Source organism: Oryctolagus cuniculus, chromosome 7 (genome assembly GCF_051225735.1).
Source record: "Oryctolagus cuniculus isolate XC-2025 breed Fujian yellow rabbit chromosome 7, ASM5122573v1, whole genome shotgun sequence".
Classification (NCBI taxonomy): Eukaryota; Metazoa; Chordata; class Mammalia; order Lagomorpha; family Leporidae; genus Oryctolagus; species Oryctolagus cuniculus.
The window spans coordinates 18,871,003-18,884,944 of NC_142873.1; the positions used below are offsets into that span (position 1 = coordinate 18,871,003).

Consider the following 13,942-nt stretch of genomic DNA (forward strand, 5'->3'; position numbering starts at 1 on the left):
CTCTGTGCATTACCCCTGCTCTGGGGCCGTCTTCCTGGACATGGGACAAAAGCACAACTGGAAATCTGCTTCTAGGGAATCCTCCCTAAGTGCTCAGAGAACCTGGGGCTCTGAGGGCTGCTGGGTATCGCTGTAGAGAATAAAACTTGGCCCATATGAAGAAGTTCAGAATTATTAGAGACAAAACTAATGCAGATTACATCCTTTAACCAAGACTATCAAAAAAATGTGTTGATGTACATGACAGAAGCATTAAGTGCTTTCTTGAAGGTTTGGTACACTTTATCCAATAAGTTAGTTAAAACCTTTGGTAAAAATATAAAATCATCATGAAATAATTATCCCAGATAAAGCTACTGTATTTTATCTTATAGTGTTCAATATTTCTATTCTTTTGTAGAAAATATGCTTATTTAAACTATGCTGAGATAAACAAATGATAAGGGGAGCACTTGGTTGTCCAGTATGGTATACGTGACAAAATAGTTTGAAACTCATTAGGTTGGACTGTAAGTTGTGTGAGAACAAAAACTGTGTATCTTTTGTTCATTGTTATATCCCCAAACCCTCATACCATCTTGGTGCAAAGTAGATTATTTTTCTTTTAAGGATTTATTTATTTTTTTGAAAGGCAGAGTTACAAAGAGAGAGAGGCAGAGAGAGAGAGAGACTCTTCCATCCATTGGTTCACTCCCAAAATGGTGCATTGGCCAGGGCTGGGCCAGGCTGAAACCAGGAGCCATGAGCTTCTTTTGGGTCTCCCATGTGGGTGCAAGGGCCCAAGCACTTGAACCATCTTCCACTGCTTTCGCAGGAGCATTAGCAGGGGGCTGGATGGGAAGTGGAGCAGCCGGGACTCAAACCTGCTCTCATATGGGATGCTGGTGCTGCAGGCAGCAGCTTTACTGACTATGCCACTGTGCTGGCCCCCACAAAAAAGATTCTTAATAGATATTTGATGAATTAGTTGATTTTGAATAATATTTCAGGTAACTAAAATTTCTGGAAGTCAGTGGGCTAAATGGGAGCATTACTGTATTTTTAGAGTCATTTTGTGAACTAGAACTATCAGGATAGAGGTTAGTGTTGTGAAAATAAAGTATGGAAATATAAGATGAGATAATTTTTCAAAAATAAACGTTACCCAGATAGTAGTAATTAATCAATCTGAGTTTTGGAATTCATAAAAAAGCTACCAGGTCGGCGCTGCGGCTCACTAGGCTAATCCTCCGCCTAGCGGCGCCGGCACACCGGGTTCTAGTCCCGGTCGGGGCGCCGGATTCTGTCCCGGTTGCCCCTCTTCCAGGCCAGCCCTCTGCTGTGGCCTGGGAGTGCAGTGGAGGATGGCCCAGGTGCTTGGGCCCTGCACCCCATGGGAGACCAGGAAAAGCACCTGGCTCCTGCCATCGGATCAGCGCGGTGCGCCAGCCGCAGCGCACCAGCCGCGGCGGCCATTGGAGGGTGAACCAACGGCAAAGGAAGACCTTTCTCTCTGTCTCTCTCTCTCACTGTCCACTCTGCCTGTCAAAAAAAAAAAAAAAAAGCTACCAGTTAGAAGTAATTGTTAAGGTTCACAGACATTATGTCTTTATACATATATATATATATATATATATATATATTTGGTTTCACTAAAGAATAAACTCATGAATTTAGACTTGAAGTAGAGTTCAAGAAGAGAACAGGTGAGGGGCTAATTACACTCTGATGGGGTGGTAGTGGGTGGCAGAATGGATATCAGTCCTCTGCCCCTCTAGTTGGGAAGTAACCAGTTATTCAGTGTGTAAACCTGGATTTTAAATGTCTCTATATAATTTTTAAAACATACAGTAGCGGCCGGCACCACGGCTCAGTAGACTAATCCTCCGCCTGCAGCGCAGGCACCCCGGGTTCTAGTCCCAGTCAGGGTGCCGGATTCTGTCCAGGTTGCTCTTCTTCCATTCCAGCTCTCTGCTATGGCCCAGGAGTGCAGTGGAGGATGGCCCAAGTCCTTGGGCCCTGCACCAGCATGGGAAACCAGGAGCAGCACCTGGCTCTTTGCTTTGGATCAGCGTGGTGCACCTGCCACAGCGCGCTGACCACAGCGGACATTGGGGGGTGAACCAACGGAAAAAGGAAGACATTTCTCTCCCTGTCTCTCTCTCTCTCTCTCACTGTCTACTCTGCCTGTCAAAAAAAAAAAAAAAAAATACAGTAGCATTTCATTTGGTTTTTCAGTTTGAACATTAATAACTAATGTTTGATTATGATATCTTGAATACTCATACTTGTAACCTGATGTTCTGTAATCATTTATAACAGTCTTTTCATTTATGGAAGCAACTCTAGTAAAATAATGTCATTTTGATTATAAATGGATCATGGTTTTTAATTTGAGTTAATCTTTTCTTTTTCAGCCTTCTTGGGTGATTTTGTCCGTTCAGTGTGGAGCTCTTCTGCCGTATCCTTTTGTTGGGGTGGACAGGTGGGGAAGGGTAACTGGGTTTTGGATTAAAATAGTTTTGAGTGAAAAGTGGATTCATTTATTAAAGCAAATTGTTTTGTCTACACTGTCAACCCCTACTACTTTCCATCCTGTTTCAGGTGTTACACAGTGATCCTTGTCATTACCTGTGTGAAAAGGGGGACGAGCTGGAGGCCCGAGTTCTGGTTCTTTTCAGTTTACGTGGTGTGTAGCTAGATGAAGAATATTTCTAAAATTCTGGGTCTGTGTGAACCAGATTGCGAATTATTTGAAGAATAGAAGAGATTATGAGGAGAATGTTTTCATTTTCTAGCATGCATTGTGAATGTTTTTAAATTACACTGGATAGGGAGTTTATTCAGAGCACATTTCAGCACTGGCTGTGGGTTGGGAACTGGAAGTTGAGCAGTGAGGAAGACATTCGGCCCTTAGGAAACTTCCTTGCATGCCTGCATTTGTCATGCAGCATTGCTTGTGTGTGAAGCACTCTGTCAGGTGTCAGAAAAGAGGTGTTGCATCTGGTCCAGGGAGGCTGTTTGCTCTTCCAGCCCTGATGGCGCTGCTTCACCCTTACAGGATGAAATGTCACTGGAGATCGATCCAAGCAACGACCTGCTTGTGTACTTTCAACAGTACCTAATGTCATGCAGTTATAATAAAGTTTGAGGCATCGGCAAGAGATTATGTCATTCACCCCATTTTATTTCATAGTGATGCCAGGCAGTTCCTTTGAATGCACTTCCTATTAAGCCAATACAGATGGAAGGACTCTTGCTGTAATGAAGTATTTATAGAGGACTTCACATAAACAGAGAAAGCATCCTTTTCTGCAGGATGTGCAGCACTTTAGCAACTCCCTTAGATGCTCATTCACTGTCTAAAAAAATGAAAGCTATTCCTACTTTTTTTTTTTCAATTTGGTTTTGGTTTTCTTTATAAACATATTACTGGAGAGGGGGAGAGGAGATTGGGATTTTTGAAGCTAAGAAGCCCGTTATTCCATCTGGGTTGATTTACTCGTTGCAGACTTCCTTAAGCTGTCATCTCCTTTGAGCTCTTGCCTATCCAAAAAAGCCTAAAGGACCAGAAAAGAGAACCCCAAAACTCTCTGGTAGACAGTACATGCTGAGCTTGGCCTTTGCTAATGTTTCCCCAAGTTTTTGGAAGCAGAAATTCTCTGAGCTAAGGTAGGAAGATGACAACAGATCTTGAGGGCTTCATATTGGGGTCTATAGAGTTTATTACAGCCAAGGAAGGATCCAGTATTTCTGAGTTAAGTCTGTATAGATGTACAGAAGACTTCAGAATTATGATAGTTTCAATCTGGTATGTTTCTTAAAATTCTAAGTAATTATACTATTATCCTATAGGGAAAGAGAATTAATATTTGAACCCATTTTGAAGTCTTGACACTTTCAATTTTTTTTTTTTTTTAAAGTCCATTGTGGTTGCTTTGGATAGATTATAAAATAAGGACACATCAAAATCATGTCTGCCTCGTGGTTAGCCACATGCTTGGTGCTGGGCACATAGGAAGTTCTCAGTATTACTTTGAATTTTAGAAATCAGAGCTTTAGAACTAGGAAGGATGATCTTGGAAATCATATATTCTAGCCCTTGTTTTAAAAAAGGAAACAGGCTCAGAATTATCTTGCCTGAGTTCACAAAGTTAATGGTGATAATAAAACTAGTGTTTCAGCTCTTCTATGAAGAATTTTTAGAAGTTAATTACATTAATTTTCATTCTAAAGCAGACAAGACATTTTAAATTTGATTTTAAAATAATTGCTGTACTCTGTATATATGTGTATATGCATGTATGTGTTTATATAAGTGTATATGATTAACTGGCCATCAGAGGTCAAATATTTTCCCCCATGAGTAATTATTCCCATTTAATGATATAAATGGAGACATTGAATTTTAAATGTGCTTTACAAAAAATTACGCAGTTCTTTCTGTATTTTCCATGTCTCTCTAGTCCAGTCTGCCCTGCCCTCTTCTTTGGTCGTCTTAAGTCTGTCTCTCTCCTGAAGGGGTTGGGGTGGTATCTAAGCAGGCAAATAGAGTGTGTCTGTAGTGAAGTACAGGTTGCACTAATCTTATTTCATTGTAATCTTAATAACTATGAAACAGAGTAAATGGTTTTTCTCCAGAGTCATGTCAGATTTTTTTTGGAATCACTGCCTGCCTTTCTCAGGTAAGCATGGTTATAGTTAGTCTTGTATTGTTTACATTCAGATTGGATTTATAATGTATTAACCAGTTTTAGAGAAGCTAGTTACTAAAGTGACTATATTCAGTATGACTCATGACACACAATAATTTAAATATCCATGCTTTTAAGATTTACATTTTTTTAAGCATGCCAATGGTCTTTATAAAGAAATTATAGAGATTTAAATGTTGAATATGAAAAAATATTAAAAATGAAATTAAAAGATGACAAGGAAAACTCAAATTTATATTCAAATAATTTTCTTAATAAATAAAGGGTTCTTACGGAGCAATAAGAAAAAAAGGGAGCTTTAGCAGTAAGGCAGAGAAATGAATTTATGACTTATAAAGAGGATTTATAAATAATAAACACTTGATAAATTTTATAATCAGAGGTATGAATATTTTAATAGCAGTGAGATAGGAGTCTTTGGCTCAGCAGATTTATAACACTTTTTAATGCTGGAGGAGTTCCTGGAGACAAACTTTCATACTCATTTCTTGCAGGTGTGTAAGTCAGTTTAACGGTTTTCTAGAAAAGTTTTGCAGTATCAGGAACCTTAAAATACTCATTCTGTTTTCACTTGCAGTTGTCTTATGTTTGGAAATTTATTCTAAGTTGATAAGGAATAAGGGCATATTGATGCATAAAGGTGTTCTCAGCATTATTGTAAAAGGATAAAATTGGAAACCATGAGATCATCCACTGTTAGGAAATGTTTAAGAAACTTATATACATATACAGTAGTCTAGCTACACAGCCATGTTTTAATTGTTTTATGAAAATATATAAAGACTGGGAAACATTTTTGTAGCAAAAAAGTAGGATATATTTACAGTATTACACAGCCATACATGTTAGGGTATATCTAAAAGGTAGGGCTACAATATTAACAGTGATTAATTTGGGAGAGTGAGCTAAATGAATAGTATTTCTTTGTTGTATTTTAGTCTTGTATCCTCTAGCTAAGAAAAACCCAAAACCATAATAAAAATTCTTAAAAGAAAATAAATTGTTATTACTTAAACGTGTTTTAAAATTACATGGAATAGTTTGTTTAGAATGATTGGTCAGTAGACAGGAAAAGATATAACAGAGGTTGCACGTATTTCATTTGACCTGATCGGCTTAGTCCTACTTGGTCATTTTGGGGCTCTGAGGTAGTGGCACTTTGAGAAAATATTCAGTCTTCCATTGCTACACAAGCCTTTGAGGAGGCATATCCAAGACACAGTGAGGTGGTGAGATGGAAAAAGAGTTTGGTTACTGTCTCGTTTTCTCCTTACACCTTTGGGATAGAGGATTAGGGAAGTGGTAATATTTGGTTTAACTTTGTTAGACTGTTGGCCAGACTCAACTTTTAGTACCCATGATATTGCCAGCCTGAATTTGATCCCTTCTTGTCCAACATTAAGTAAGTAGATTATCTGTGGCTACTATGTTTCGTTTCTGTGTCTTGTAAATTTTGGAACCTCTTATAATTATAAAACCCTGTTTTTTTTTTCTTTTTGTTTTTGCTGTCAGTTTGATGGAGACCTTTAATAAAGAAAAATTGGCTATTTTATATTTTAGTAGGAATTTTGTCAGTATTTCTATTTTTCAGTGTTTTTAAAACTCGATTACAAATGTATATATACGTTATAATCTTTGAAGTTGTTTTAAATGAAAACCTTTCAATGCTGGGTGCAATGATTACTGTAATTTTTATTTTCCTTATACTTCTCTGTATGTTCCAAATTTACAGTCAGCATATCAGGAAAGTTTTAAAGCTGAAAACACTTTCTTCGTATTACTGCTTATGCAGAAATAGTACACTTTGGCTACAGTGTAAACTTTTCAATTAATTTTATTTGCATTGATTGGGTTTCTGGGTTTCAGACTCAGCCCACTGTTCATTCAGAAAGGTTCAAATGGAATAAGAAAAGGGAGTGGAAGGTTGTGCTGGGTTGGGATAGGTCAGGGAAGCCCAGTGGCCATTTTCCCAAGATTGAGGTCACAGTGACATGAGGTTTACTGGACTGGACTTGCAGAAATAAGTAAGAAGATCAAACATATGTGAGAGTGTAAGATGATGACAGGCTTTAAATTAGGTAATTAGGTTAACTGTGAGTTTACACTAGAGAATAATTTTAGTCTTGGAAAGAAAAAACTGTTCAATGAAGTTTATAATAACATGTACTAGATTGCTGTACATGTAATGAGGCTGTCATGTACATGGCATGTTCCATATTATATGCTGAGTTGGGTGGCACAGGTATGAATGCATGAGTGTAGAAAGGAGGGCATCAGTCTGGGCTACAAGCCGAGGTGGATCTTGAAGGAGGGTATGAGATCTGACCGTGTCTATAGAAGAACAGGTGGAATTGTAAAAGGGAGGAAGGCAAGGAGGACAAATAAAGCAAGGTTGAGGGAGAAGGTGAGAATACCAAGAGGCCAGTTATGAGGAGATGGTTCTCAGAAATAAGGTTTATGTGTCTGGGTACAAAGGAAAAAATGATTGGGTTGGTAGATGGCTGGAGAAAATAGACAACCTTAAACTCATTAGATAAGTTTGGACTTTGTAATGTAGCAGTAGGATGCTTCTTTCCTTACATGTTTAATTTGGGATTATATAATTAGAAAATTTGGAAAACAAAAAAATTAGACATTTGTAATAGTTTGAAGTAAAGCAGTATCAGATTAGGGTAGGGTAGAGATTGGAATTTTGGCAAGCTGCATAGTTGCCATATTCTAGATTTGAGATGATTTGTATTCAGATTAGCAGATATGACATGGAACTACTCAGCAAGCCTTGGTGACTTGAAGCCAGCACTCCTTGTGCTCCCCTCTGTGACAGGTCCCAGGGTGCATGCCTGCCTCTGGAAATCAGGCCAGAGATCTGTCTGGCTTCTGATTAGGAATGCCAGTAAAGTGGGAGCAACACTGATAGGAGTGGGTTCTGGAGGGGAACCCAATTTGTGAGGGAAGAGGTTATTGGTTATTGGGGTGTTGATAAGGTATTCAAGTGAGGAAACTTGAAGATAATATGGGTTGAAGAAAATTCCTTTAGAGCATTAGTAGAGAGATAGAGATAACCAAGAATAGAGCCTTGGGTGGCATATATAAGTAAGGAGATTTGCAAGCAGGAGGGGCTTGAAAGTAGAGAAAGATGAAACTGGAAGAGTTGGATTTTAATTTCAGAAACCAAGAATGAAGTCAAACCTAATCATTTTTATTTTTAAAAATTTTATTCATTTGAAAGGTAGAGTTACAGAGAGAAGGAGAGAGAGAAAGAGAGAGAGAGAAAAAACTCTTCCATCCACTGGTTCACTACTCCAGATGGCTGCAATGCCAGGGCTGGGCCAGGCCAGAGCTTGGAACCTGAAACAACATCTTGGTCTCCCATGTGGGCACAGGGACCTAAGCACTTGGGCCATCTTCCACTGCTTTCCCAGGCACGTTAGCAGGGGTCTGGATCAGAATGGAGCAGCTGGGACTTGAACCAGTGCTCATGGTATGCCAGCGCTGAAGGCAGGGTCTTCGCCCACTGCAGGTGGTGACTTAACCTGCTATGCCGTGGCACTGGCCCATTATTTTTACTTATATTACTGGGAAATAACATTGTCCCAGGTAAAAGTTTAAAACAGATTTGCAGATAGTTGTGCAGAGTTTCACGTTTCCTTAGTCCTATTCCGTGACCTTGGAGTGGAAGAGAAAAAGGCTGATAGAAAGTGAAATAAGAATATTGACTGAATATCATATAGGCATATTGGCCTAAATAGATCTTGGGTGTATGGTGGACAAAAGGTGAATTTATCAGGATGTTTGGCAGTACTTTACATCCTTGTAGCAAATATGTTAGGTAAGAAAAATCAGAATCTAGAATCAGTATCGTCTTTGTGGATTACTTACTATACTTAGTATCACAGTTCATCACTTACTATGATGAATTGAAATTCCAGTGTGTCATGGGCTAAAATAAAAGGCCCTTCTTTAAGTTCAGAAAGATTACTCAAATATGAATGGGAAGACTATTTGAAAGTAGCTCTTATGAAAAAAACCCTGGAAATTTTAGTTTAAGAAAAGTATATTTTTGTTGCTGAAAAATGTTAATTTTGGTTTTACAATAAATTAAATATGTTGAATGTACAGCCAAGGGGCTTTGGTTCAACAAATCCTTGATGAGTGCTTCCTTTGGGACAGGAACAATGCAAAGGGGTACAAATTAATTAAGGTACAATTTCTCTCTCAGTAAACATGCAGGTTAGGAGACAGATGTGAATAAATATGGTATGTTGTAATGTGCAAAAAATGAAAGTGGGTACCAGGTACAGAAACAGGAGGGAGCTGTCATGATGGTTAGTCTCTGCACTGATTGGAGACTTGGAGGTATCTGCATCTTTTCTGTACCCTGCAACACCTGTGCACACATCAGGCAGGACCCCACCTTACAAAAGGACTGTTTGCTTGGTGGTTCTCAGTGACCTTCTGTCTTTTCCCGTCAGGGTGTTCATACAAGCTGGAGCTCTTTGTTGGAGTCTTCCAGAGCTCTCCCAGGGAGAGGTAGGGAAGGGAGCTTGTGCCAGCAGAAGTTGGGAAGCACAGAGATCATCTGCCTTCTTCTGAGCCGGTATTGATGCAGGCTGAGGCCTCTGTTGTAATGTGCTGGGTAGGTTTCGGGGAATAGGTCAAGAGTCTAATGGAGAGCCTAGCCAGGTCATAATGTAAATCCAGAAGCCTAAAAATAAAAGTCCTTTCCATTCTGTATCTCAATCAACAAATATTTCTTGACTGCCTACCCATGTGCCTTGCACTGTTCTAGGTACTGTGAAAGATACCAAAGAAGTTTAGGATATAATTCTTATGTAAGACTCTAGTCTTTAATAAGTATTGGTATAATTTGTAACCAAGACTGGTCAAGGAGGAAATCCTACAAGCTAGAATCAAGAAAATGTCTTATGGGGATGGTGAGACCTTAAGGAGCGGGAGGCTGTTCCTGATTGGTTTAAAGGGAAACATTTATTCCTGGAGGAACAGAAAACAAATTCTGGTCCTCTGGTCTTAGTTACCTGTAGCATGGGGGTTGGGAGGAAGCCCAGCTGGCATGTAGTTCTAGAGTGTGAGAGGTGTTTAGATTTCTGTAGTTTGTTGGGGGCTATAGTGCTAATGATTCCTGAATTGAATCTTGAGGAGGAGTTGCCAAGTGGTGGAGAGGTCTGGGCATGGGGAGAGCTTAGAGGGTTTAAGGAATGAATTTAAATACCGCTAGAGTTCAAGGTGCACATGGGAGTCGCACTAATGAACAGGAGATCAGGAGCCACACAGACCAGGAAGGGCCTTGGCACTGTGTTATGGTTTCTGGAGTTTAGCCTTAGAGCACTGAGGAGCTGTCAAAGTTTTATTAGCCAACATGATAAGATTCGTACTTTAGAAAGGTGGCTTTAAAAAAAAAAAAGAAAAGCATGCTCCCCAATTATAAAACTAATGCTTTTGAAAATTTGGAAAATACAGAAAAGTATAAAAATGTCCCCATAATCCTATTACCATTAGGTAACTATTGTTAACATTTTGGTGTGGAAAGAGCATTCTTAACTATTCTATTGATGCAGATTCATTAAATGAATGGGTATGGAGTTTTGAAGTCATCATATCCAGGCATATATAAATGAAGAATCTGGGTCAGGGAAGTTTTGCAAGTTGAAATAAGCTAGTTATTGGAGACATCTTAGTAATTTCTGGTCTCCTCCGTTCCTCTCAATCTGATGTTCTTTCCACAACAATATATTGTGTACCGTGTTGAGGTGTACACCTATGATGTGGGCCAAATAAGGCATAGGACTAGATGCACTGCAGTCAGTAAAATGAAATAATATTTAACTGATGTATAGCCAAATCTTGGTAATAAAGGCATAGCTACATTATGGCTTTTAATTTCATTTTTAATAAGGATTTATATACTGATTCATTGGATTAATACATATTATCATATAATTAAATCTCAACTTTCCAAATCCTACAGGGTATAAATGTTTTTGTGAAAGCCTTTAATAAAAATAACCTTGTCCAATTTCTGAAATGTGACATTAGCTTACTAAAGATATAAAATAATGATCTTAAAAGTGATTTTAGAAAATTAATTTGTTCTTGTTAGTATTCCTGGCATAATATAGAATATAAAATAATTTCTAGAAATATTTGTAAAGGTGAGTGTAGATATAGAATGTTAGATTATTGGCAAGCTGCATGCTAGCGATTAAAAAGTAATTAACATGCTATTTATCGATACTTAAATTATTTTGATATGAAGTTCAGGTTCTTCAGCAGTCATGATCTTCAACTACTAATAAATTTATCCAGCAAAAAAAATCACTTGGTTAAGTGATTATCTTAGAATTAATGCTTGTACCTTTATTTTTTTTCAAATGTTTATTTTGCCTTTCAGACTCCAAAATTTTATTTTTTTAGGAGTTATTTTTGACTTTCCCAATAGTAGCTGCCCTTAAAGAAGCAGTATAGGACAGTAGAAAAACAGTTTGGAATTAAACCTGGGTTTTAAAAGCCAGCTTTTCCATTTATTAGGTATAAATTTAGTTTGTTTCCTTATCTTTAAAATGAAGCTAACAATTCCTGTTTCACATGGCAGTTGCAAGGATGAGGAATATGTATAAAGCACTTGGCACAGTTCCTGGCACATAGTAGGCAGGCAATAAATGGTAGCTGCTTGTATTGGTACTGGGAAAGCCTGTTTTACCACATCAGCCATTGTATCTGGGGTCTTCATCACTATGCAAGCATAAGAACTACTCCTTTTATGCTTGCTGTATTTCTTTTTTTGTATGTTAAATAATATTTATGTTTTTCCCCAAGTTTTTATTTTATCCATTGCCTAATTAGTATTTGTTATGCATTAGTGTTAAGGAATTCCTTTAATATGGTTCCTATATTGCTACTATATGTAAATATTTTGGAAAATGACACATATGGAAGCTGGAATGGCATATTAGGTCTTTCTGCTTTTTATTCCCCCCCATTATTTTTGTTATAGATTGAGATAACACTCCAGTCTTTGGAATGTGGATATTAATTTTTTTTCATTCATTTGGTGATAAGGCAAAAAAATGATTTATTGCTATATTTTTATAGGAATAGTTTTTATTATCAAATTGCTAAAAGCTTCTTGGTGTATGTGTATGCGTGTGTGCGCGTGTGTGTGTGTGAGTGTGTGTGCTGCTAATAACCTTAGGTTAATTTCATTTACTAAGAGAGAAAAGCAGAAAAGCAAAAGTGTTATGATGTCATAGTATAAATAAAGTTAAAATGTAGACATGCACAGGAGGAAGTATATGGTAAAAGCCTTCTTCCTAACCTTCTGCAGGTGTCTTCTGAGGACAGAAGTGCCCTGTGGGCTTTGGTTACCTTCTATGGGGGAGACTGCCAGCTGAATCTCAATAAGAAATGCACACATTTGATTGTTCCAGAACCAAAAGGGGTAAGCATGTCACATACATTTTCCTTTTTATAGATAATTTAATTATTTCCAGTAATCAGATTTCTTTTTTGAGCTTCATTTACAAAAGCGTTAGTATTGGTTTACATTATTTATGTCTAGCTTCATTCCATAAAAAACGTGAGATGATTGCAAATAATATTAATAGAAACTCTAAATACAAAGAAATTTTGCTTTATTTCATAGAATAGTTTTTATAATCTCTAGAATTTCCTTTTTTTTTAAGATTTTATTTATTTATTTGAGAGGTACAGTTACAAACAGTGAGAGGGAGAGACAGAGAGAAAGGTCTTCTGTCTGTTGGTTCATTCCCCAAATGGCCGCAACGGCCAGAGCTGCGCCAATCCGAAGCCAGGAGCTAGGTTTTTCTTCCCAGTTTCCCATGCGGGTGCAGGGGCCCAAGCACCTGGGCCATCTTCTACTGCTTTCCTAGGCCGCAGCAGAGAGCTGGATTGGAAGAGGGGCAGCCGGGACTAGAACCGGCACCTTTACGAGATGCCAGCACTGCAAGGAGGATTAACCTACAGCAACATGGCACTGGCCCCTAGAATTTCCTTTCAAACCAAGTAAAACTTGTATTTTTAAGAAGTTTATATTGGGAACATTTTATTTATTTTTTTTTAATTTGAGAGGCAGAGAGAGACAGAGTGAGTGTCCTCCCAACCCCCAACCCCCCCCTCCCCCGTTCAATCTCCAGATGTATACAGTGACTCCTCTCTGGGGCTTAGGGAACTGAGAACTCAATCCTGGTCTCCCACAGAGGTGTCAGGAACCCAATCACTTGAGGCATCACTGCTGCCTCCTAGGGTCTGCATTGACAGGAACCTGGAGTCAGGAGCTGGAGCCATTCTAATGTGGGACACAGGTATCTTTTTTTTTTTTTTTTTTTTTTGACAGGCAGAGTGGACAGTGAGAGAGAGAGACAGAGAGAGAAAGGTCTTCCTTTGCCGTTGGTTCACCCTCCAATGGCCGCCGCTGCAGCCGGCGCACCGCGCTGATCCGATGGCAGGAGCCAGGATCCAGGTGCTTTTCCTGGTCTCCCATGGGGTGCAGGGCCCAAGCACCTGGGCCATCCTCCACTGCACTCCCTGGCCATAGCAGAGAGCTGGCTTGGAAGAGGGGCAACCGGGACAGAATCCGGCGCCCCGACCGGGACTAGAACCCGGTGTGCCGGCGCCGCAAGGTGGAAAGGGACACAGGTATCTTGACTGCTAGGATTGCTAGGATAAATAAATGCCAGTAGTCCAGATTCATTTTTATTTGTGAAAAAAAAAAAAAGATTTTTAGTGTTGTTCACTACTTTATTTTTTGAAGATTTGTTTATTCAATAGGCAGAAAGACAGGGAGAGAGAGAGAGAGAGAAAGAGGTATCTTTCATCTATTAGTTCACTCTCCAGATGGCAACAACAGCCAGAGTCAGGCTGAAGCCAAGAGCCAGGAACTCTTATTTGGGTGTCCCATTTGAGATTCAGGGACCCAAATGTTGCAGCCATTATCTGCTGCTTTCCCAACTTATTAGCAAGGAGTTGGATCAGAAGCAGCACAGCCAGGACTTGAACTAGCCCTCCAGTATGAGATTGCAGCATTACAAGCACCAGCTTAAGCTGCTGCACCCCAGCTTTGCCTCACTGTTCATCCCTGACTGTATTTCCAGACTGGGAAAGATGTTTATTTATTTATTTAAAGATTTATTTATTCATTTGAAAGGCAGAGTTAAAGAGAGAGATGTCCTGTCCACTAGTTCTCTCCCCTAATGACCACAAAGAGTCCAGAG

General features: G+C 39.0%; 1 protein-coding gene across 6 annotated transcripts in view; it reads left to right on the top strand.

Moving 5' to 3' along the window:
* Window positions 1–13,942, top strand: part of PAXIP1 (PAX interacting protein 1) — a 71,702-nt gene that overhangs the window by 7,510 nt on the left and 50,250 nt on the right. For 4 of the 6 annotated variants that reach the window (XM_089336888.1, XM_070077268.2, XM_089336889.1 and 1 more), the window contains exons 3-5: window positions 2,397–2,440; window positions 4,601–4,664; window positions 12,037–12,150. Coding sequence is in view for 2 of the 6 variants with exons in the window: in XM_070077268.2 (XP_069933369.2) it covers window positions 2,397–2,440; window positions 4,601–4,664; window positions 12,037–12,150 (222 nt within the window). In the remaining 4 variants the exon portion in view is untranslated. Of the gene's footprint in view, window positions 1–2,396; window positions 2,465–4,600; window positions 4,665–9,166; window positions 9,331–12,036; window positions 12,151–13,942 lie in introns of all 6 variants that reach the window. The other 2 variants (XM_070077269.2, XM_089336890.1) reach the window with 2 other exon arrangements.